General features: G+C 37.7%; 7 protein-coding genes across 8 annotated transcripts; 1 reads left to right on the top strand and 6 right to left on the bottom strand.

Annotated features, from left to right (window-relative positions):
• Positions 1 to 1557: 1557 nt before the first annotated feature.
• Positions 1558 to 6547, top strand: LOC145224148 (alpha-galactosidase MYORG-like). 2 transcript variants are annotated; one of them, XM_080090583.1, is made up of 11 exons: positions 1558 to 2339; positions 2913 to 3089; positions 3302 to 3441; positions 3586 to 3755; positions 3928 to 4037; positions 4164 to 4333; positions 4832 to 5095; positions 5292 to 5456; positions 5653 to 5831; positions 6027 to 6331; positions 6402 to 6497. In XM_080090583.1, exons 1-11 carry the CDS (start codon positions 2187 to 2189, stop codon positions 6432 to 6434), a joined length of 1866 nt encoding a protein of 621 aa, XP_079946709.1. In that variant the 5' UTR covers positions 1558 to 2186; the 3' UTR covers positions 6435 to 6497. The 2 variants fall into 2 exon arrangements, with proteins under 2 accessions (XP_079946709.1, XP_079946708.1); XM_080090582.1 differs by having other exon boundaries at positions 6027 to 6547.
• A 42-nt stretch (positions 6548 to 6589) lies between these two features.
• On the bottom strand, positions 6590 to 8742 carry LOC145224149 (kelch domain-containing protein 4-like). The gene has a single exon (XM_080090584.1). It carries the CDS (start codon positions 8740 to 8742, stop codon positions 7144 to 7146), a length of 1599 nt encoding a protein of 532 aa, XP_079946710.1. The 3' UTR covers positions 6590 to 7143.
• Positions 8743 to 8771: 29 nt separating this feature from the next.
• On the bottom strand, positions 8772 to 9683 carry LOC145224150 (mediator of RNA polymerase II transcription subunit 22-like). The gene has a single exon (XM_080090585.1). The coding sequence runs from the start codon at positions 9521 to 9523 to the stop codon at positions 9077 to 9079; it is 447 nt and encodes a 148-aa protein (XP_079946711.1). The 5' UTR covers positions 9524 to 9683; the 3' UTR covers positions 8772 to 9076.
• Positions 9684 to 9883: 200 nt separating this feature from the next.
• Positions 9884 to 10348, bottom strand: LOC145223567 (cell death-inducing p53-target protein 1-like). Its single transcript, XM_080089974.1, has one exon. It carries the CDS (start codon positions 10346 to 10348, stop codon positions 9884 to 9886), a length of 465 nt encoding a protein of 154 aa, XP_079946100.1.
• A 1614-nt stretch (positions 10349 to 11962) lies between these two features.
• Positions 11963 to 12343, bottom strand: LOC145223566 (lipopolysaccharide-induced tumor necrosis factor-alpha factor homolog). The gene has a single exon (XM_080089973.1). It carries the CDS (start codon positions 12341 to 12343, stop codon positions 11963 to 11965), a length of 381 nt encoding a protein of 126 aa, XP_079946099.1.
• Positions 12344 to 14874: 2531 nt separating this feature from the next.
• On the bottom strand, positions 14875 to 15258 carry LOC145223565 (LITAF domain-containing protein-like). Its single transcript, XM_080089972.1, has one exon. The coding sequence runs from the start codon at positions 15256 to 15258 to the stop codon at positions 14875 to 14877; it is 384 nt and encodes a 127-aa protein (XP_079946098.1).
• Positions 15259 to 19175: 3917 nt separating this feature from the next.
• LOC145223564 (LITAF domain-containing protein-like) lies at positions 19176 to 19559 on the bottom strand. The gene has a single exon (XM_080089971.1). The coding sequence runs from the start codon at positions 19557 to 19559 to the stop codon at positions 19176 to 19178; it is 384 nt and encodes a 127-aa protein (XP_079946097.1).
• Between the last annotated feature and the right edge of the window lie 5211 nt (positions 19560 to 24770).

Here is a 24770-nt window from a genome sequence, read left to right as displayed (position 1 = left end):
TTTACGAGCACATGTGCCCGGACTAAATCTCCCCATTGTATTTGACTAATGTATTCTAAAATGTTATGATGTGCTTGCATAACAACACTATATAGGTTTAAAAAAATTTTTAACATTTAAAATATTAAACAGCATCCTTATTAAATGCTTCCTTTATCATATTAAATTGCATTTATACCGATAAAAAGAGTGGTGGTTTTATGGTCTGTACAGCGTTCAATATTTGCTACATTCTTACGTAAACTTCCGAAATATTAAACTGGTATTTAATTTTGAATGTTTTGTGCGTGTTTTTTTTTTCAAAATCACCTGTTACATAACATTAATATATTATGTAAAATCACATTAATGCGCAAAATGTAGGCATAAATTTCAGGTCGACCCATATAACACTAACGAATCAGTCATTATTTTCCGTATTCTGTTTACATTGCACTCCCATTTGAAGCACAAACAGTTCATCGAACTTGTTGATGTAACATACCGAAACTTCCAAGTGCTAGCAATAATTTTAAGATTATAAAAATCCTTGACAGGAGAAGATAAAAAAATATAAGCTTTCACGTGAAGATTCGCATAGCGTGTTGCATATCGCGTGTAGGCTATGCTATAACAGATCAACTTTGTTTTTTGCAACAACGTACATAGCAATTCCCAAGCGCAATAATTCACTTCCGAATGTTTTAATATAAAAAAATATCAACGAAAGATAAGTAAAAGGAATTTTGGGTCATAGTTCAGTTGGGTGTTTCCTACGGTCAACTTTTTTTGAACGGTAACTAAACCAGCATTGAAAGAATGATTCTTTTTTGAGTTGAAAGCTTTGCACTTTAGCGTTTGTGATGTGATGTTCGGCAGTAGTTTGACTACTTTTTGTACCTCTTTTGTTTTCTGGCTATCCTTTCCGTTTGTGCACATATTTCCGTTTGTTTGCAAACCGTCGGAATCATATGTTAATGATTATCGATCTGTTGTGCATGCTTGTACAGTGTCAGGCAACACCAGATGAAACAGACAAACATTTTGCAATTTTTTTTAATTCAAACTGATACCGAACCTAGATTAAGCCTATATGTAGCAGAACCGAGTGGTCAGATTAGCTTGTGATTTAAAAGGCCAGTGTGCTGTGCCTGAAATGCTTTGCGCAGGTAATTCACCACATTTAGCTATTGCTTTACAGCTTTGATCAGGATCTGTATGAACTGAACCATGAGCAATTCGGCGAAATACGTTTTATGGGGAATATGTGGACTGGTGTTATGTGCGGGTGTGGTGATGATTGGGTTGGGCGCAAGTTACCTTGTGTCTTATGATAGTACAGCTCCATGCCCAGAAACTAGTCCAACTCCATGTCCAGATACCTCAACATCGAAAGTAATCGCAACTGTTGATGTCAATTTTAACAGGGTAAGTTAAACAAGTGCTGTATTTTGAGGCAGGAACCAAAAAGAACCAGTCTTTTAAAAAACATGAGGAATAGGGAAAAAACTGCAAGTGAAATCAAGCATGACGAAAATACGTCTGTCTCCAGAGGGACCATGTAAATTACTGGTCGTCAATTAGCGTTAGGCGTTGTCCACCACAGTAGGTTTAAATGGAGTGGTTCTGAGAATGACCAATATTATGTTGGGAAGAGTAAGCCTACCAACATAGTAATTGCAAACCGTATATTGCTGTGCTGTGATGAATTACAAATTTGTTTTGATGCTATACCACCTCTATTATTGCATAACGCTAAGCTATGAATAGGGCAGAAAGTCAAACAGAAGATACAATGATGTCAAGAAATTAAAATTATTGTGCCGAGGATGTACAGCTTTTTGTTTTGGTCAATTTGGTTTTGCAATAAGGCTATAGCTGCCACGTACTGAGTGTACATCAACACTGACTAGTACGTTAACTGACGTTACAATGACAGTTAAACAACCGAGTTTTTATGACTGGGCGATCGCTTTCCAAACAGAGTGTAAGAATGGCCACAATTCTCGCGCCCGCTTATCAGTTTTTGTTGGATCTGTAACGTCTGCAAATACCGCCTTTTTGCAAACTTTGCGACAATGTGATAGACGTGTTGCCTGTGTTGTAGGTCTTGAGGCAGCAGTGTATTCTACCAGTAAACGTAATTTTGCACCAAAACAGCAATTTCGTGTAGCCGATAGTGTTTTTGGATCCCTGAGCATAGAGCAATGGAGTGTTTGTTGGCATGGACTTTGGGCGTAGCGTTACTGAGTATCGGGGTATTTTGGTACGGCACTGTACACACTGGCATGGCAAATGTTTTGTCGTCATATGGTGCAAATCATGGAATACACGCAAACATTGATAAACGATTTTGTAGGGTAAGAAAAGCATTGTTTGTGCATGAATCCGCTTTAATACACTGCTAGTGCAATATTTTTGCATTTGTTGCAAAACGCATGTTTTTGGCTTCAAACTATGATAAAGTTGAACTGTGGACTAATCATATATAAGCCTAAACAGATAAGCTGTAAAACTTATTGTTGCTGTTTCGCGTTTACATTTAGAAAAAAAGATCAAATTTTGTCTCTACAAGCAATGGTTGGCTTTACTATCTGCTGTGCACTTGGTTTTAAGCTTAGCCTTTTCAGTTGTTAGAAATTTGGATCGTTTAAAACTACATTTGCCAGGAAACAGAAATGCAATTAACATTCGATCACGTATGCTAAACAGCAGATGCTGTCTAGTTTCACGAATACAAGATTTCTACTATACCCGCGGGCTTACATTTTTTGGCTGATGTGTGTGGAATGCAACGAATTCTAGCTTAAATGGCTAAAACCTTTTCGACACCAACTTAAAAATCTCTCTGAACAGCGAATCTCTCTGCATGTTTTGGATTTAAACGCAATATTTACAACAAAAGGTATAAATCATGCGATATTATTTGACAGATTCAGTACAGCAAAGACAATCACATTCTTCTCGACGTCCACGCAATCCAAAGTCCTGATGGTCGAAGTTCTCTGGATGTCATTGATGTTGCTGAGTGCGTCAGTCCTTCACAAACATGTCAACACTTTATTCTTAGTCCGGGACAGTCTGTGGTTGTACAAATTGCTGAGAAAGAGGTGAATAGTAGACCAGACATTCTAGTTAAAACACATTTGGCGATACTCTTTTGCTACATAATATATGGAAAAAGTTACGTCTCAAACTTACATTTTTGTAAGTTTTGATCGGGAACGCTGGGAACTGGATTTTCTATTTACAATATTTTAGTCAAATGATTTAAAACATACCAAGACTGGTATAAAAAATATCCATACTTGTGACCTTGTAGACATCAAATGTTGACGTGACTTGCTTTGAAACGTTATGGAGTGTCCAGGAAGGAGATATTGAACCAACCGATTGTTTTCCACTAACTGGCTATTGGTTTGGAGGCGCGGAAATGTATTATCAGGATTGGCCAATTAACAGGTTTGTGATAGTAAAGGGTATTTGCCATACGTTATATAGGGTGGGGCTTGACTGTTGCCAAATCTTTGCAAATTTCAAGTCATTTTTTCTCACATAGATTGACAAATTGATCAAAACGCTTCACTAAACGTATTGTACTTTTAGCTGGAACAAACACATGTCATTCTACCTTTCCGGTGATATGTATGCGAACGATCAGGAATTCGGTTCGGTGCTGGAACGCTACTGGTTGTCGTCGCACGGTGTCGCACTTTATGTACCGGACCACGTACCTTTACACGTCAGCATAGAATACGGCCACATATGTTTCAAGGGTGAGTTTTGATCTGCTCGGATTGCTCAAGAGGTTCTTAAAGCTGACACTACCTTAGTTACCATAAGAAATAGAACTGATACAGAATGCAAAATTTTTCTTAAAATATTTTGTGTTGTACTGGAAACAACACGTATTTTTGACCCATCAATGCATTTTTAACACTTGAATAGGTTCGTCTACCTCACCGTACACCCCTCCACTTGACAAGCCTAAAAATTTACTGACTTACACAACGTGTTTTGGAAGCTCTCCACAGGTTGTCCACGAATACGTATTAAAGGTAAATTGCACACAGACCTGTATTTATAAACCCTAAACCGTATTTTTGTCTTTACAATACTTTTTGAAACAACTTAAATACAAAGCAATTTAAACATACATACCAAAAGAAATTTAATGGGTGCAGACTTTTTTCGCAAGACCGAACACTTTACCAGACTTGCGAATGATGAAATCACCGATCTGGTCAACTTGGGCACAGTACAAAAAGAACATTAATCAGTCCATCATCCTCGATTACGCGCACCAGATTCTTCAGCACAACTTTACAAACAGTCAGTTAGAAATTGACGACAAGTGAGTTTTTTAGTAGAGTTACTTACACAGGTACTTCACTGCACAGAAGTTTTCAAAATTCCTACAGGTGGCGCAAAGAGCATTCACAAATATTTAAAATGCAATTTGTGTAGAAAAAATGCTGACCGTTAGCATATTTCCAACATGTTTCATTTGATGTCTAAAAGATCACAAGTATGGATATTTTTTTATACCAGTCTATAGGTATGTCTTAAACATTTTGGAAATATGCTGACGGTTAGGGCTATTATTACGGTTGTGCCGAGGTTTTATAATAATAATAACCAAAAACATTATCCCAAAACCTAGTTCTCTTGTGTCACATTTTGTCCCTCACCTCATTCCTGTGTCAGTAGCTCTGATTTTTTCGGATATGGACTGCACATTACGTGTCCAAGCTGCTACCTCCAAAGTCTACTTCAGCAGTCTTCTCTAAAGCATATATTTACAATAAAGTCATATTAACTGTGTTTAAGACTAGCTCATTTTTGCATTTAGGTATGAAGTTGAATACGGTGATTTTAATTTTGACCCCGTTAAGTTTCCGAACGCCTCCGAAATGATCCGAACTCTCAATGACCTTGGCTTCCGAACCACTATCTGGGTGACACCATTTGTTGACCAGGATTCAGTGAATTTCAATGCGGGCAATTCAAACGGAAATTTTATCGTCAACAGCAAAACGGGAACTAGTGGACAGGTTGCGTGGTGGAACGGACGTGCTGCAACGATCGACTTTACGAAACCCGAAGCTTGTGATTGGTTGGTTTGATTACGCTCGACATAAACATTACCTGTAGGTCACCTTTGTATTTGCAGATATTGGACAGTGTATATGTTCTGTCTGTAGGGGTTAACCGTAGAGGTTATCAACCATAGTGCAGTTGTATATGCAGGGAGCGTCAGTTGCTCGTACTATAGCCTACATCGTACTCAAAAGCATATTATCTTTCTACAGGTATGAGGAGCTTTTAAAAAAAGCAAGATCTGATTATGGGGTCGATTCCTTCAAGTTTGACGCAGGAGAAATTAATTACGTCACTGGGGTTCCAAATTTCAAGCTTCACGAAGACCTGGCTAATTTGGGTCGATACACTCAATACTACGCCGAATGTGCAGCTAGGTAGTAGGCCTAGTGTGTAGGCCACAGGATATTTTTTTATGCACAACTTTAAAGCAAAGTTAACGCAAGAGTCGCTAGTAAAGTTAACCTTGTAAGACTGTCGACACCTAATTTGCACCTTTTGTATCTTTGTGCACATCAAGATTCCCACCAAAACCGTTAAACAATAATGATACGAACGTTGGTCTGTTGGTAGATTTGGGACTCAAATTGAGGTGCGGGCAGCGTGGAACAGTCAACACCTTCCTGTTTTTGTAAGGATGATGGACAAGGACTCAACGTGGACCCGGGCCAAGGGATTGAAGACTCTTATTCCTACGGCTCTTACATTCAGTCTTCTTGGTTACCCGTATATATTGCCTGACATGATTGGAGGTTAGATAGGATGGGGAAAAAGTGATTTTAATAAATAGTCAACGACGACCACTATTGTAGAAGGCAATTTTGGCTACATACGTCCAATAGTCACCAGATGCACTGTTCTTATAAGTCCAATAAGTGCGCACTGTCTGCAGCTTACTTAAAATGTGATTTGCTATTACAAATCGCTATTGCTTTCTTTATGTTTAGGCAACGGGTACGAATCGGGATTCTTGAACACCAAACTTCCTGAGCGCGAACTTTTTATCCGCTGGCTTCAGATCACTGCTTTCCTACCTTCAATGCAATTTTCGTTTACACCATGGCAATACGATAACGACACGGTTCAGATTGCACTAGATTACGTAACTTTGCACGAAACGGTGGTTTTTGACGAGTTAGAGCGCGCTTCACTCGATTACGTTAGTGGTGCAAGCGCGATGGGACCCATACGTCCAATCTGGTGGGTGACATATGACGATCAGAAAGCGTACACAATTGATGACGAGTTTATGGTGGGTGATGTGTATTTGGTTGCTCCGATCGTGGAAAATGCGACGAGGTCCAGGGACATATATCTTCCAGGACCAATGTGGAGGGACGGAGTCCAGAGGATAGCGTGGGAAGACCAGCTTCGAAAAGAAGGAAATATGGTTTTGGGAGGAACTTTGCTTAGGGATTACAGAATAGAACTGGAAGAAGTGTCTTGGTGGAAACTTCACTTAGTTTAGCCCCAGGGTCGGGGTAAGACGGTTTCGTCGGTATGATAATACTTTCAAATCTATGCACAAACACTATTATAATTGTTAAATTGGGACATTTAAAGTCATTAAAATAAAAACCTGAAATGTCTGTTGACTGTTATTAGGTTTACTGACAGGTATAATAACCGCTAGCATGTAAACGCAAAATTAGGCCTGTCATAGTTTCAACTAGAACTACTTTCACAGCATTTTCACCTCATTTCCACTATAGTTTTTTTTTTGAAAGGGCAATATATTCACAACATAATTTCGGACCAATTTTGAATTTTTCATTACAATCATGATTGTTTCTGCCTGGCAGAATTGCACAGGCTAATATAAACATGTTGTTACAACGACTATCCAATTTCATACATTTTTGATGTAGTTTTTTTAGCTGGGAAGTTGCAGATAACTGCAATATATCTACGATCATCCCAGGATATGTAAACCATAAGTTAGTGCCAGGCAATCCCACCTTTGATTGGAGTGTTATAAATTAGATAAATATTCTTTCAACTCAATAAGTTTCAACTCAATAAAACTTTTTCCAAAAAAATGAATCATAGTTTTGTGCCACATTTTCAAGTTCCAAAGAAAAGCACTTTAGCATTGTTTTTGGCTGTTCTTCTTGTTTCATCAGCTCGAATGTCTTCCTCTGCCATGGAGCTAGCTTCTTCCAACCATTGTTCACTTGTGCGAGCCCAAAATTCATCAAAGCTTTCTCCACCTAAAACACAAGGTTTTGATTTGGCATCACCTTCACCATTATTTGTATCATTTGTGGAAGAATGTGGCTCTTCATCACTTTCATCTGAGTCCTCTTCATCCTCTTCTTCCATCCAGTCCTTACTTGTGTCATCAGCCTCAACAATCTGTTTCCACTCATCCATTTTTTTCACATCAATGCTCCAGAGATCATTTAACGTTACTTGCTTTTCCTTCTCTTCAAAAACTCCCCCGTACACAAATAAGTAATTTTTCTTTAGAACAATATTTGCATTCATTCTTGCACAGGGCAACAAAAATGTATGAGGTTTATCAGGTTGGCTGTCGCTTGTTGTAGGATCTTCATCAGTGTTTGTTGCTGTGTTAGGGTCATCATTAGAGCCAATGTCAGATTCAGCTGATTTGTTTTTCTTCTGGACCTTTGGTTTACGAAGGTCCAAGTTGAACCAACGATATGAAACCAAATCTATGCAATGCAATGAGTTGAAGAAGTAACTATCAATATCTTCCTCCAAGTCCTCATCACAAACACCACCAAACATTACAGCTCTGTTTGGGGCCATTTGTGTTAGCGAAAAATTTGATCGAGGCCATGGTTTGTTGCCTGAATCTTTCACTTGACTCCACTTAAATTTCCCACTGATATCATCAGCCAAAAGAAACATGTCTGTGTGTGCACTACCTTTTTCTAGATCCTTTTTTAGCTTTACTTTTGAATATCCACCAACAACCAAGATGCCATTAGGTGTAACAGTTAGCTGACAGGCTGAGCGAGGTGATGGTCCATTGCCTCCAACTGTTAATTTTGTCCATTTGTATTCTGTCAAACTGAATGTGAAGCAGTCATTGAAATACAAGAAGTTTTTGCTACTCTCATGGAAGCCACCAAAAACAAAAATGCTTTTCTTGTATACAGCCATTCGATGTCCACTTCGCTGTGAGGGACCACCAGAAGCTTTTATCTCCTCCCATTTGTGATCCTTTAAACTAAGTACCCACAAATCCTTGTAGTGGTAGAATTGGGCATTGTTAGGTGAAGCAAACTCCCCACCAAAAATCCACATTTGGCCACCTTCTTTTGACACAGCTACAGCCTGATGAGCACAACGGGGTGGAGGTGCTTGTGGTATTAGTTGTTTTGTCCACTCATTCTTTTTAATGCTGTAGACAAACGTATCATTGTACACAAATGTCTTGCGTCCATTGAAGTATTCCCCACCGAATAAAATCAGTTCATCTTTTTCTGGGTGTGCAACAACAGATAAATTACTTCTGGGTGAAGGGTGTGATGACTTTTCTTCATTGAAGGTTGTCCTTTTTCTGTCTATTTCCTTGAATTCTGCAATCATAGCCTCCAAATCTTCCATTCCCTCATTTTTGGCATCTTTTTTAGCAAGCTTATTGGCAGCTTTTTCTGCACCCCTACCTTTCTCCTTTTTCCCCTTTTTGCCCATATTTTATGTGTTATGTAACCAAACACAAACTAATTTTTAAGAAATACATGTGATAAAAAACTTTGATAAAGTAAAACAGTTTTTAACGAATGGCATCACATTATGTTTCTACGTCAAAAACAAATGGAGAAACTGGGCAAGCAATACCTTTTACATTTTAAGTTGTTTACTTGGATCTACCCAATAACACATTAGCTATGATACAATCAGCAAACAAAAAAATTTCAAAAAACTTAAGGCAAGAAACAAACAAAAACATAGCACTAAAATGCATACAATATTACCATTTATTCAAATTTTGATTGCTAATGGCAAAGCGGTAAATGAAAGCCAATCATTTGTGTGTAGCTTTTGGTCTGTTTGAGCAATAATACTCAGACTCTAAGTCATGCAAAGCAATTGCAAAGTCATCTCTTAGATGTACCAGCTGTTCTTTTCTTTTGTTTGCAATGTCGTTTAAGGCTTGATTTTGTTCTTCAACATGTCGGTTTACACTAGGAAAGTCATTTAAGATAACAAACGTTTTCAACTCTGATGTTAGCCTCAGCAAAGATTCACCAGCCCGGACAATGTTTGCAGCTCTAACCCGCATTTGATAAACATCATAGTAGTTTTGAGACACCCGATCAACTTGCTGCAAATCTTCCACCTGTGCTGACTTGATAATTTCATTGAAATTTTCCATCATTGCTCGGACATCATCGTGTAGCCTTTTGTTGTAAGAATTGAGCAGGTTTTGAGTGGTGTGTGACAGAGCCTGTCTTGACTGATGAACAGCCATTTCTAATTGCTACAGGTCAACAAACAAGGATACAGCTGTGTTATTACATTACATATGAAACGCACACAAAATTAAATAAACCGGATACCGGACCTTCGTTTACTGTGTTTACAAACGACTAAACTTTTGTCGAAACCATCAACACATGTGCCATCTCTGCGTTTGTACTCAGGGGTGCCCCCTACGGAATTTCTAAATAGACAACATAATTCTGAAATTAATTTTTGTTTTCGCTATGCTAAAAATTGGTCATAGAAAATAGCACGTCAGTAATAGGCATTTTAAAACTACGTTCCGTATTGACCACAACAAAAACAAACGTAGACATTTTTCTTTAATTTGCCTCGACTGCACTGCATATCACATGGGTTTGTAGATGTCAATAACTCGTTGGCAAGATGGGCAAGTGTGATACGTGTCATGCAGTTCAGATATGCAGAAAGGAATAAAGCAACAAGGCCATAACCCAACAACTGCCATAAATATGCACATGAACCAGGCGCCACTTCCCACCTCCGCTCGTGTTTGTGTCACAACCAATGCAGAACAATGGGGACAGGCAACTGTACATGGGTGACGAGTATACAACTTCACCCTTTCGTTAGACATTATGACTATTCCAGGTGGATTCTGCTGTCCCAGAGGTAATATCCCAGGGGCGGATGGTTGAATGTTTTCAGTGGCGGCGTGTTGTTGAAATGGCGGTGGCGCAGGCTGCATTCCGAAGTGACCTTGGGTGCTGTAGGCATTTTCGGAATACCCAGGGAGATTAGAGATATTTTGGGTCAATCCAGGGTATGGTGGCGGTGCAGAAAATTTATCCATGACAATAACCGCGGTATAAGTAAAATCGTTACGATTAAATATATCAAAAAAAAATTGACGGGGTCTGTTTTGAAATAGCATTTTAGTTTTCATCTTCACACATTTTTTAAAGCAATGGTCAAAGAAAAATCACTTAAAATGTTTTGCTGACTAAAGACTTTTGCCTAATTTATCGCGTCCCAAACAGGGAACTAAACCTACCGAATCATCTGCCTAGCACCTTTACTTGCGTTTAAACAACAATCCAGCCCGCAAGCCGACATAAGACTTCAACTTCTCAAATCCCCTGTAACTTACTGAATATTTTTTTTGTATAATTGCAGTGCACAATTTACTTTGTACACTTTCTAATGTCACAATGCTACGTGACAATCTATTAAATGGCGGACAATTATTGGCAAACAATGTGTATGTTTTGACGCTTCTGGCCAGCATCATTTTGTGTTGTGTGTATTCTTTATAGTTTTTCTTTTGAAAACAACTTAACGATTTCAGCAATAGCTTATTTAAACTTAACAATTTCTTCACATACAGCAAAAAATTACGACAAAGGTTGTGCCGCAACAACGCTGAACGTTATAGGTTATTGAAAGTCTGATATATCTAAAGGTTTAACAATACAATCCAGTTGACAGAATTTGCAAGTTTGTCAGTGTTGTAGCTTGGGCTATAATTGCAAGAGACCCACTTTTTATTTTTTTGGCTTTTGCTCAAGCGATCGGTTCTCGGGTAGTAACTTAGCAAAACATAGTAGGCCATAGTCCTTTTAAATGGGCCTTATTTTTGTAGTTTTTAAAAAATATAAAAATGGACCACTTTTATTTGTGATATCGATATCCGTTGACAATATGATCGACATAAAACGTTATTTTTTTTGGACAAATTTATAAATTTGATCTTTTTTCATTTTTAAATAGTTCTTTGTTCTCGCATGGCAACGAAGAAATACTTTCCCTTCGCAACATTGAGGTGAGCAGCATAAACGGATAGCAAGGCGATTGTTTGCTTTGTGCGGGATGAATGGGCACGAAGATTGAGTTTCAAAGGCTCCTGAATGGTCAAAAGACGTGCTTTTGTTCGCTGCGTTTCACAAAAGGCGACATAAAAAGGTGTGTCACGTGAATGTCGATGACTCTGTTTATTGAATGTTTCTGGTTGCACAAATTTTTGATTTAGCCTATTTAAAAAAACAAGTCATTTCCGTAGCTGTATTAAATTTAAAATGTTTAAAGGTTTTTAGGTTCATAACTTTTCCGGTGATTGTGTTAACAATTAAAACAATTAATTAAAACATAACTTAGTTGTGTTTTGTACAAAAAGCAAAGAAGGTTTACCCAGACTTCTCATATCTTTTTTTAGGTTAACTACTAAATGTGCCAGAAACAGCCTGCTTTGTGTTTTCAAAAAATTCAAACCCACGAAGCAAATATACATTAAGTGCATTTACAAAAACGTGTTAACTCAAAATAACGGTATTCACACGTACAGTATACTGTGCAAAAATATTGGAAGATATACATGCATATGTACAGCTACAGATATGTTAGACACTGTCGAAAAAGGTTTGGTTTGAGTTGGTGCTGTACACACGGCTATACTGCTGCAACCTTCTGTTTACGCAGGCTTGTGCACATCAATTACGTTCTTGCAGTTGGGGCATTCGTGGAAGGTGTCTTTCAGATCAGGGATGCAAAATGGGATCAGACAACAACCGAGCCACAAACCGAATAATATCATCACTCCACAAGCCAGCCAAGTTATCATGCCAACTTCTGACCTTGGTTGAGTCGTCACGTTTTGATGACAGTGTTGGCACGTGACAAGCGTTGGGTGACGTGTGTGGATCTTGACAGGTTGCTGAATAACAACAGTACCAGGCCCAGCTGAATATCCCGTTTGTACTTGCGGCGGAGGTGGTGGTGGATTCGTTTGAACACCATAATTAGCTGGGGTGCTGTACACCTCCTGTCCAGGATAAGCGGGCGGTTTAGACATTGCGTCTCAATTTAAAGCAACACCTAACAATCAGACAATTGCAAACAAAGTTATGAAAACAAGCTAATCAAAGATAGCGTAGGATATGGAATAAATTCTTTTGCATGTTTACTTATTTTTTAACAAGAAAACGGATTCGCAATAGGTAACATCCAATTTATGCCCTGAACAATGTACTAGTGAACAAGATGAGCACATGCAAACAAAGCTTATCAGATTTTTGCTAAACAGCCTACCTGTGTAACTGACACATCAAACCCCTTGTATTTAATCAAATCTAATAAACTGCGGTAAGCTATGTTGGTAAAAGCTTCTGCAAAGTATTTTTTTCTACTGGTACCGGTCTTATCTGCGTTAGACTAAAATGGCCTTTATAAACAAACATACATTCTTTTGAAACGTGTTCACAACCAATTGAAACTGACAATACACCTTAAAATCACCTTTTCTGTAACGCAATACCTGCCATGAAGGTATGACGCGAACAAAACTTTTCCAGGTGTGTTTTGTCACGGGACAGCGCCGCTGCGCTCTGAAATCAATAGACGCCCTTTTACCTACATTTTTGTTGTCGTTATGGTTACGAAAACAAATTAATAACTGCTTAAGACAAGGACAAGCCGTGTTATAAACGTGCCAAAAACGGTATCATGAAATTTTTTTTTTGTGTGATTGGTTTTAACAAAGAAACATTTTAATTTCCTACAAGACTGTTCAAATAACACTATATTGTGTTACAAATCTAATAAAAGGTTTTAAAAACATATTTTCCAACAACAAAACGAACATAAACCTATAAATCGTTCAAACATAAAAAAAAAACAATTTGCCATTCTCAGGAATTACTTTTACATCTAAATACTCAACACCACCTTCGGTCTACTGCTCGCTGGGCATTCATGTTAAATGATACGTCAACTGTAGATCACTGAAGCGTAGCGTCTTAGATTCCACTGAACAACCAACGGTTTGCCACAAAGTTATTCGACATCTGGTTCGCATTTTTCATTCTGGGTAGCTTTTTTAAGAAAATGAAAACTTTTTAGTTTGCTAGACAAATGCATTACTAGATAAAACATGGGACGGAAGGATCAATGATCTTTAAAAATTTTGAATATATAAAAGTGCGTTTTGCGTACGTAACATTTCAGCATTTTAAAATGCTGTTTTAATATATTTTGTTCTCACACTTACAATGGCAGCTGCACTACAACAAAGTTGACCGCCAAGTTATTTCAAGTCTTAGATATTTTCTTTTTTTGCCTTTGAGTGTTGATCTAACACGACCTAGAAGCAACGACTTGGTGCGCAGCCCCGACTTACAGCTCAAAACGTTGTTTTCAACTGAAAAAAAAGAGAGTTGGCTTTCATATATGTTGATCTCAAAATAACACTAGTTATTTAAATGTGTGGGAGCACCAGAAGCAGGGCCTTTGCGGGGAAAAAACATGCTGCTGCAAGATGTTTTTAGTAACTCTTTTCAAAACACTATATTTGCGGTACCGATAAATCAATCAGCACAAAGATTTTGCTTCAAAGTAACCAAAAAAACATTAAATATTGCCCATTTCATTTTTAAGTTGGTTATTCATTGTATCCCTTGGAACAGTGGTTTTCAACTCCCATCAAATCAGGCTAGGGTTTCAATTAAAATAAACTGGTCAGAGACTTTTAAAGAACATACATTCTTTCCAAACGCGCGTTGCAACACAATGCAACTGACAATATACCAGTAAGTTACCTTTTCTGTAACACAATACCTATCATAAGCGTATGACATGAACAAAACATTTCAAGGTACGTTTTTCCACGGGACAGCGCCGCCGCGCTCTAAAATCAATAGGCGCCCTTTTACCTACATTTTCGTTGTCGTTATTTACAAACCGTTTAAATTAAGGGGCCCTGCTTGCATCGAATGACTGAGAGTGCTTCAGTCGTGACAACTTAACCACACGCCGTGTTCAGTTGAAATAAAACCGGGTTGATTCGTGTCGTACTTTACACTTACACAATTTCATCTTAGTAAATTTATCTTCGGGTTTGGGATTGGTCATAGGCTTGCACATTTGGGGTCAAGTTGCAAGCCCCCTTACAACTGATTAAGGGTCGTCCTGTATTCTGGGCGGTGCTGTGATAGTATGTTCAAAACATATATGTTACGTCACGTGCCTTTAACTCGTCTTTTGCAACAATCCGAAAGATTCTTGAAGACATAGCACTGTTAACCGGACAACATTTTTTAAAGTGTCTATAGATACTTCCACAAGTAGGCTGCATGGTTACATCTGCATTATTTATTTGTGACCTTGAAATCATGAACTTGCAGGTCTGAAGTCATGAACAAGAATTTGACAATAAACTCACAATGCAAAAGATACATAAAGTGTATTTACGAGAACGTGTTTGCTGAGAGTAATATTTCCAGTTGTAAGTATACTATACAAGGATATTAGAACATACGTGCATATGTACAGCTAAATCGTCAGTTTGTCTTGAAGCTATACACAAGGCTATGTCCTGCAACCGTTTGCTTACAAAGGCTTGTACACGTCAACCACGTTTCTGCAGTTGGGGCATTCATGGAAGGTGTCTTTCAGATCAGGGATGCAAAATGGGATCAGACAACAACCGAGCCACAAACCGAATAATACCATCGCACCACAAGCCAGCCAAGTTATCATGCCAACTTCCGACCTTGGTTGAGTCGTCACGCTTTGATGACAGTGTTGACACGTGACTTGCGTTGGGTGACGTGTGTGGATCTTGACAGGTTGCTGAATAACAACAGTACCTGGCCCAGCTGAGTATCCCATTTGCACTTGCGGCGGCGGAGGTGGTGGTGGATTTGTTTGAACACCATAATTAGCTGGGGTACTGTACCCCTGCTGCTCAGGATAAGTAGGTGGTTTCGACATTGTTTTTGTTTTAAAAGCAACACCTGAAAAGTATGACAATTGCAAACAAAGTTAGAAAAGAAAATCACAAAACCGTTTAATTGTCGTCAGATGTTTGTTGCGCACATCTACTTGCAATTTTTAACAAAATAAGCTAAGTAAACCTCGGTTAAACATGATTCGGTTAATTCAGATCTTCGCCTAATTCGTACAAACCCTGGGGAACAAATGATTTGTAATGTGGTAATTAAGGCTCTAAACTAAACGACATAGGTTGATCCGGATTTTCGCTTTTAATCCGGACAATTTTTTTGGTCTAAACAGGTCCAGATTAACCGAGGTTTATTGTATTCACAAGGTACCTAACCGCCAAGACCTTTGGGCACGACCGTGTATAAAACTGCCTTTGAAGAAGTTTAAGTCATTTGCACGTAATACTTTAAAAGATGTATACAGTTTTTGCTATTGTGCAATGGTCTTAGCCAAGTATTTTTGTACAAACAGTCGCTCTTGTGACAAATGTTGAGGTTGTATTAATTCATTCCCTTATAAACGTACTTTTAACAGGTTCGTACATTTTTTTGTAATAATACTAGCTTTAATTACTTTAAACCGAAACTCTTTTATCGCCAGGCACACATTCATTTTAAACAAGGTTACAGCATAATGGGGTCTTAAACAAAATACCTATAAATCACCTCCTTATATTTACAATGAGCATATGATGCGAATAAATATTTTCCAAGTGTATTTTTCCACAGAACAGCGCCGTTGCGATCTGAAATCGGGCAAATCAACAATTGTTGCCTTTTAAGATTTTCGTTGTCGTTGGTCACAAACTGTTTAAATAGACGGTCACTGCATCGATTGACTGAAAAGTAATCGGTTATAACAGTCATGCAACGAACTTAAAAAACTGCTTAAAAGGCAATGGGAAAAGTATAAATATTATTCTTTTGGTTTTTGTCAATAAAGCCGACATTTTTTTATTATATTAGACTATTTAAACGCAAAACAAAAACGTGTGTTGTGAATTTCCATTTTTGCATTAATATTTTTTCGAACTGATATTTAAACACAATATAAGCCTAACCGTTTCAACATAAAAACAACCACAACAACAATTTGCCATTTAAAAAAACAGTTTCTGCACCTGACAACTCCTCCCACGACTTACTTACTGCTTGCTGCTGGACACGAAGTTTACTGTGACATTCACGGCAGCGCACTGCACCGTTCACAAAAACTCTTCGCTAAATTCCACTGATAGACTACAAATTGTTTGCTGCAAAATTATTTGTTCGTAGGTCGTTTTATTCCATTTAGGGTTGTGCATTTATTTTTGAAACGATATTCGCTCATAAAATTATGAACATTTCGTAAAAACGTTCTTTTAACTAAAGTTGGCTATAGTTGATGTCCTAAAAACATGTTAACGATCTTTTTGTAAAAACACGTCAACAAATATTTTTAGGTGTGTATCTCGCTGTACGTGTTTTATTCCAAAGCCGTAAGTTTAACACGCTTTGATAAAGAAGGTGTTGTTATTTGTTCACTACCTTTCCGTTCGTGCTCTTATTAAGCAACGTATTTTATTACCTATGTTTTTGGGGAATCATGTAAGCCTAAAATAGGGAAAAAATGACGTTAACTAAGGACAGCTTTTGCAGCGAACGTAGTTTAAAATTTCGAAAACCTTTACTATCGGCCAAAGTCGAACACTTCCTCCTATATGTTTAAGGTCACGGCACATTAAGTAGTAAATAAAATATCTTGTAATCACCTCGTTGGGCGAACAATGACCTTTTACATAAAGGGAATAAAGGCGCTTACATTTCTTTTCACTGTAGGAACAGTTTAAACAGAGGGAAATGTTTGCAGTGCAGGGCTCAAAAGAAATCATCTGTGGCAACCCAACCAAATATCGAACTTATTTACATGCTAAAGAGATTACACTACAGCGAGTAAAATATGAGTTTTCTGTACGTTTTTGAGTAAACGAATAAACTACCCAACTTTGCTTTGTCGGAAAGACTATTGTCTAAAAACGCTAACGAAGTACGTGCATTCTAATACCCATTTTTGCAGAGCAAATAAAATGTTTACAAAATGCCTTTTTCGTGAAAATGAATAAACAATACTATAAAGCCTTCTAGCGTTAACAAACAAAACGACAACAACAAAACGAACATAAACCTATAAATCGTTCAAACATAAAAAAACAACAACAATTTGCCATTCTCAGGAATTACTTTTACATCTAAATACTCAACACCACCTTCGGTCTACTCCTCGCTGGGCATTCATGTTAAATGATACGTCCACTGTAGATCACTGAAGCGTAGCGTCTTAGATTCCACTGAACAACCAACGGTTTGCCACAAAGTTATTCGACATCTGGTTCGCATTTTTCATTCTGGGTAGCTTTTTTAAGAAAATGAAAACTTTTTAGTTTGCTAGACAAACGCATTACTAGATAAAACATGGGACGGAAGGATCAATGATCTTTAAAAATTTTGAATATATAAAAGTGCGTTTTGGGTACGTAACATTTCAGCATTTTAAAATGCTGTTTTAATATATTTTGTTCTCACACTTACAATGGCAGCTGCACTACAACAAAGTTGACCGCCAAGTTATTTCAAGTCTTAGATATTTTCTTTTTTTGCCTTTGAGTGTTGATCTAACACGACCTAGAAGCAACGACTTGGTGCGCAGCCCCGACTTACAGCTCAAAACGTTGTTTTCAACTGAAAAAAAAGAGAGTTGGCTTTCATATATGTTGATCTCAAAATAACACTAGTTATTTAAATGTGTGGGAGCACCAGAAGCAGGGCCTTTGCGGGGAAAAAACATGCTGCTGCAAGATGTTTTTAGTAACTCTTTTCAAAACACTATATTTGCGGTACCGATAAATCAATCAGCACAAAGATTTTGCTTCAAAGTAACCAAAAAAACATTAAATATTGCCCATTTCATTTTTAAGTTGGTTATTCATTGTATCCCTTGGACCAGTGGTTTTCAACTCCCATCAAATCAGGCTAGGGTTTCAATTAAAATAAACTGGTCAGAGACTTTTAAAGAACATACATTCTTTCCAAACGCGCGTTGCAACACAATGCAACTGACAATATACCAGTAAGTTACCTTTTCTGTAACACAATACCTATCATAAGCGTATGACATGAACAAAACATTTCAAGGTATGTTTTTTCCACGGGACAGCGCCGCCGCGCTCTAAAATCAATAGGCGCCCTTTTACCTACATTTTCGTTGTCGTTATTTACAAACCGTTTAAATTAAGGGGCCCTGCTTGCATCGAATGACTGAGAGTGCTTCAGTCGTGACAACTTAACCACACGCCGTGTTCAGTTGAAATAAAACCGGGTTGATTCGTGTCGTACTTTACACTTACACAATTTCATCTTAGTAAATTTATCTTCGGGTTTGGGATTGGTCATAGGCTTGCACATTTGGGGTCAAGTTGCAAGCCCCCTTACAACTGATTAAGGGTCGTCCTGTATTCTGGGCGGTGCTGTGATAGTATGTTCAAAACATATATGTTACGTCACGTGCCTTTAACTCGTCTTTTGCAACAATCCGAAAGATTCTTGAAGACATAGCACTGTTAACCGGACAACATTTTTTAAAGTGTCTATAGATACTTCCACAAGTAGGCTGCATGGTTACATCTGCATTATTTATTTGTGACCTTGAAATCATGAACTTGCAGGTCTGAAGTCATGAACAAGAATCTGACAATAAACTCACAATGCAAAAGATACATAAAGTGTATTTACGAGAACGTGTTTGCTGAGAGTAATATTTCCAGTTGTAAGTATACTATACAAGGATATTAGAACATACGTGCATATGTACAGCTAAATCGTCAGTTTGTCTTGAAGCTATACACAAGGCTATGTCCTGCAACCGTTTGCTTACAAAGGCTTGTACACGTCAACCACGTTTCTGCAGTTGGGGCATTCATGGAAGGTGTCCTTCAGATCAGGGATGCAAAATGGGATCAGACAACAACCGAGCCACAAACCGAATAATACCATCGCACCACAAGCCAGCCAAGTTATCATGCCAACTTCCGACCTTGGTTGAGTCGTCACGCTTTGATGACAGTGTTGACACGTGACTTGCGTTGGGTGACGTGTGTGGATCTTGACAGGTTGCTGAATAACAACAGTACCTGGCCCAGCTGAGTATCCCATTTGCACTTGCGGCGGCGGAGGTGGTGGTGGATTCGTTTGAACACCATAATTAGCTGGGGTACTGTACCCCTGCTGCTCAGGATAAGTAGGTGGTTTCGACATTGTTTTTGTTTTAAAAGCAACACCTGAAAAGTATGACAATTGCAAACAAAGTTAGAAAAGAAAATCACAAAACCGTTTAATTGTCGTCAGATGTTTGTTGCGCACATCTACTTGCAATTTTTAACAAAATAAGCTAAGTAAACCTCGGTTAAACATGATTCGGTTAATTCAGATCTTCGCCTAATTCGTACAAACCCTGGGGAACAAATGATTTGTAATGTGGTAATTAAGGCTCTAAACTAAACGACATAGGTTGATCCGGATTTTCGCTTTTAATCCGGACAATTTTTTTGGTCTAAACAGGTCCAGATTAACCGAGGTTTATTGTATTCACAAGGTACCTAACCGCCAAGACCTTTGGGCACGACCGTGTATAAAACTGCCTTTGAAGAAGTTTAAGTCATTTGCACGTAATACTTTAAAAGATGTATACAGTTTTTGCTATTGTGCAATGGTCTTAGCCAAGTATTTTTGTACAAACAGTCGCTCTTGTGACAAATGTTGAGGTTGTATTAATTCATTCCCTTATAAACGTACTTTTAACAGGTTCGTACATTTTTTTGTAATAATACTAGCTTTAATTACTTTAAACCGAAACTCTTTTATCGCCAGGCACACATTCATTTTAAACAAGGTTACAGCATAATGGGGTCTTAAACAAAATACCTATAAATCACCTCCTTATATTTACAATGAGCATATGATGCGAATAAATATTTTCCAAGTGTATTTTTCCACAGAACAGCGCCGTTGCGATCTGAAATCGGGCAAATCAACAATTGTTGCCTTTTAAGATTTTCGTTGTCGTTGGTCACAAACTGTTTAAATAGACGGTCACTGCATCGATTGACTGAAAAGTAATCGGTTATAACAGTCATGCACCGAACTTAAAAAACTGCTTAAAAGGCAATGGGAAAAGTATAAATATTATTCTTTTGGTTTTTGTCAATAAAGCCGACATTTTTTTATTAATATTTTTTCGAACTGATATTTAAACACAATATAAGCCTAACCGTTTCAACATAAAAACAACCACAACAACAATTTGCCATTTAAAAAAACAGTTTCTGCACCTGACAACTCCTCCCACGACTTACTTACTGCTTGCTGCTGGACACGAAGTTTACTGTGACATTCACGGCAGCGCACTGCACCGTTCACAAAAACTCTTCGCTAAATTCCACTGATAGACTACAAATTGTTTGCTGCAAAATTATTTGTTCGTAGGTCGTTTTATTCCATTTAGGGTTGTGCATTTATTTTTGAAACGATATTCGCTCATAAAATTATGAACATTTCGTAAAAACGTTCTTTTAACTAAAGTTGGCTATAGTTGATGTCCTAAAAACATGTTAACGATCTTTTTGTAAAAACACGTCAACAAATATTTTTAGGTGTGTATCTCGCTGTAAGTGTTTTATTCCAAAGCCGTAAGTTTAACACGCTTTGATAAAGAAGGTGTTGTTATTTGTTCACTACCTTTCCGTTCGTGCTCTTATTAAGCAACGTATTTTATTACCTATGTTTTTGGGGAATCATGTAAGCCTAAAATAGGGAAAAAATGACGTTAACTAAGGACAGCTTTTGCAGCGAACGTAGTTTAAAATTTCGAAAACCTTTACTATCGGCCAAAGTCGAACACTTCCTCCTATATGTTTAAGGTCACGGCACATTAAGTAGTAAATAAAATATCTTGTAATCACCTCGTTGGGCGAACAATGACCTTTTACATAAAGGGAATAAAGGCGCTTACATTTCTTTTCACTGTAGGAACTGTTTAAACAGGGGGAAATGTTTGCAGTGCAGGGCTCAAAAGAAATCATCTGTGGCAACCCAACCAAATATCGAACTTATTTACATGCTAAAGAGATTACACTACAGCGAGTAAAATATGAGTTTTCTGTACGTTTTTGAGTAAACGAATAAACTACCCAACTTTGCTTTGTCGGAAAGACTATTGTCTAAAAACGCTAACGAAGTACGTGCATTCTAATGCCCATTTTTGCAGAGCAAATAAAATGTTTACAAAATGCCTTTTTCGTGAAAATGAATAAACAATACTATAAAGCCTTCTAGCGTTTGATACACGTTTTACGATATTTATCGTTTACATACAAAAGATACAAATACGCCTCACAACTTAAACCCACAGTATTCAGTCTACTATGCTGGACAGTACAGTGTAATAGGACCCCTTTTGTAGCGCACTGAGGACACAAACACGACTGGACTACTATGTTAGATTTAAAACCTGGATCTTTTTCTTTTCATTTTGACGTCGTGTGTTGATTTAACACGACTGACAAGCAACGACTTGCTAGATTGATTCTAAACGCAGTGGCTGCTTACTGCTCACGACGCATGCTTAGGGTTTAATGACCCTATACAACACGCCGTTTTCAAGTTGCGTGCAAACGTTAGTCCATCCATCTGTGCGTGATGTTATAAAAATGTCATTCGTTATCCAAATGTATGTTGGCACCAGCGGTGTCCTTAAGAAAAAAAATATATGCTGGTGCAGACATTTTCTGTCCCTTTTTCCAACACCAGCCATACAAAAACGATTCTGTTGCACTATACTTTTTAATGTGTTCTCTGTGCGCACTTTCTTTCTCAAAAAACATCATGGGAAATGGACTGATTCAGTGTTTGACTTATTAATTCTTACTTACTAAACATTTATTACCTACTCGACTTCGGTATTGTCTTGTTTTGTGGAGTTGCTTTTAGCCAAATCAATTAGGATTCCATGGTGTTGGGTGGGGTTTCTTTTTCGGTGGTCGTTGTTTACCTACCTAAATTATTCAACGGGCTGAATCCACCCATATGTTCTCAAACCCAGTTGGGTTGGCTTTAGCGCCACTCGTTTCTCCAACGTGATCCCAACCTCTCAGCCCCCTTTCTCTTTGCCAGGTACAGCTGTTGCTTTTTATCGTTGCTCTCCCTCCCTTGATATTATTTTAGCGTATTTTATCCGCTAGGTTTTCGCAGCTGTGTCATTTGTTTTTATGCCTCTTTACCATCATGTGTTACTATGCTTATCGCGTTCAAGTGCACGTGAACAAACTAAAATACGTTACGATTTTTGTTCTAATAAACAAATGAACGAACAACCAGCAAAAATATGTTTGCTTTAAAATAACAAAATAATGCATGCATAATTCGCCATTTTAATTTTGAACTTTGCTTATCACCCTTAGATCAGTGTTTCCCAACTAGTGGTACGCTACGGAACATATTTCAAATCAAGGAGTGACATAAAATAAATTATATACAAGAAAATAAAGAATACGTTGTTTGTTTCAAACATAAATTTCTAGAATTACAAAAATGCCTAAATGCCAGTGAGTTATAATATAGTCAATATTACTCCCACAACATCAATTTTAGGGAAGGGTACCCTTAATTAAATTTTAAACTTCATGCAAAAATTGAGCTCAAATTTCCCATCTGTAGTATTACTACTGTGAAACTGTTTCACAGAATCACTTAGTAAATGAAGCATATGAATTGCTAACTACTTAGTAAGAATGTAAGCTCCGATCGCTCACTACACTTCGTCCAGGAAACAAACACTACATATTTAAATGTGTTACAGATCGTTGCTACAGTAAACAAACAATACGGCTGCATTGCACTCACTTTAGTTGTTTAAGTACGCATTTAAACTGGTGTCGTGTCGAATATTCTTGTTGAGGAAATGGAGCAAATTATAATCGCGTTCAAAAGAAGGATCGAAAATTTCTTGGCGAGTCTTATTCACTTTATGACTGTTGAGGTGACTTAATGTTCAAGTCAAATCAATGCTTTAAAAATCTAGACTCATGTCAGATCCATAAGCCGATCGGGTTTCCCCAACTCTGCGAATTTGTTTACTCATGACATCAACAGTTTTATTGCAAGGTGAGAATGTTTTTTTGTTGTAAGTATACTATACAAGAATATTAGAACATACGTGCATAAGTGCAGATTAGAAGTCAAACATTGTAAAGGGTTGGTTTGTCTCGAAGCTGTACACAAGGCTATGTGCTGCAACCATCTGTTTACAAAGGCTTGTGCACATCAATCACGTTCTTGCAGTTGGGACATTCATGGAAGGTGTCCTTCAGATCAGGGATGCAAAATGGGATCAGACAACAACCGAGCCACAAACCGAATAATATCATCACTCCACAAACCAGCCATGGTAATATGCCAACTTCCGACCTTGGTTGAGTCGTCACGGTTTGGTGACAGTGTTGGCACGTGACAAACGTTGGGTGACGTGTGTGGATCTTGATAGGTTGCTGAATAACAACAGTTCCAGGCCCAGCTGAATATCCCGTTTGTACTTGCGGCGGTGGTGGTGGTGGATTCGTTTGAACACCATAATTAGCTGGGGTACTGTACCCCTGCTGCTGCGCAGGATAAGTAGGTGGTTTTGACATTGAGTCCAATTAAAGCAATAACAAAAAAATATGACAATTGCAAACAAAGCTAGAAAAATAAATCACAAAACAGTTTGTCGTATTTTTGTACAAACAGTCGCTCTTGTGACAAATATTGATGTTTTATTAATTTATTTCCTAATACATGTCATTTTAACAGGTTAGTAGCCTACAACACTCACACAAAAATATCCCCACATTCCTTTTAAACAAGCTTACAGCACAATGAAGCCGAAAGCAAAATACCTTTAAACCACCCCTTTTGTTACCCAACATTGGAAATGAGCATATAATGCGAATAAATATTTTCGACTTTTTACTTAAATTTTCGTTGTAGTTATGGTTATGGTTACTTACAAACTGTTTTAATAAAGGGACAATTCTTGCATCGCTGATTGAAAAGATAATCAGTTGTGGTAATCAATCACTGAACTTCATAAAAATGCTGAAAAGGTAATGAAAAAAAAATCTTCTATTTTTTATTCAAAAGCCAACATTGTTTTTAAAACGTCAAACAAAAATGTGTGTTTGTGAATTTCGATTTTTGCATTAATATTTTCTCGAATTGACATTTAAGCAACAACATAAACCTAAACCCTACAAATTCGTTTGAACATAAAAACAACCACAACAGCAATTTGCAATTTTAAAGAACAATTTCTGCACCTGACAGCCCCACCCACCATCAGCTTACTGTTTGCTGCTGGATGCGCAGTTTACGGAGACATTCACTGTAGCCATTGAACCGTGCTCAAATTTTTTTTTTTTTGTAAATTCCACTTAC

This window comes from Phallusia mammillata, chromosome 4 (assembly GCF_965637545.1).
Source record: "Phallusia mammillata chromosome 4, kaPhaMamm4.hap1.1, whole genome shotgun sequence".
Taxonomy (NCBI): Eukaryota; Metazoa; Chordata; class Ascidiacea; order Phlebobranchia; family Ascidiidae; genus Phallusia; species Phallusia mammillata.
Note: the sequence above shows the minus strand (reverse complement) of the source record. Positions and strands in the feature narration are given on the sequence as shown.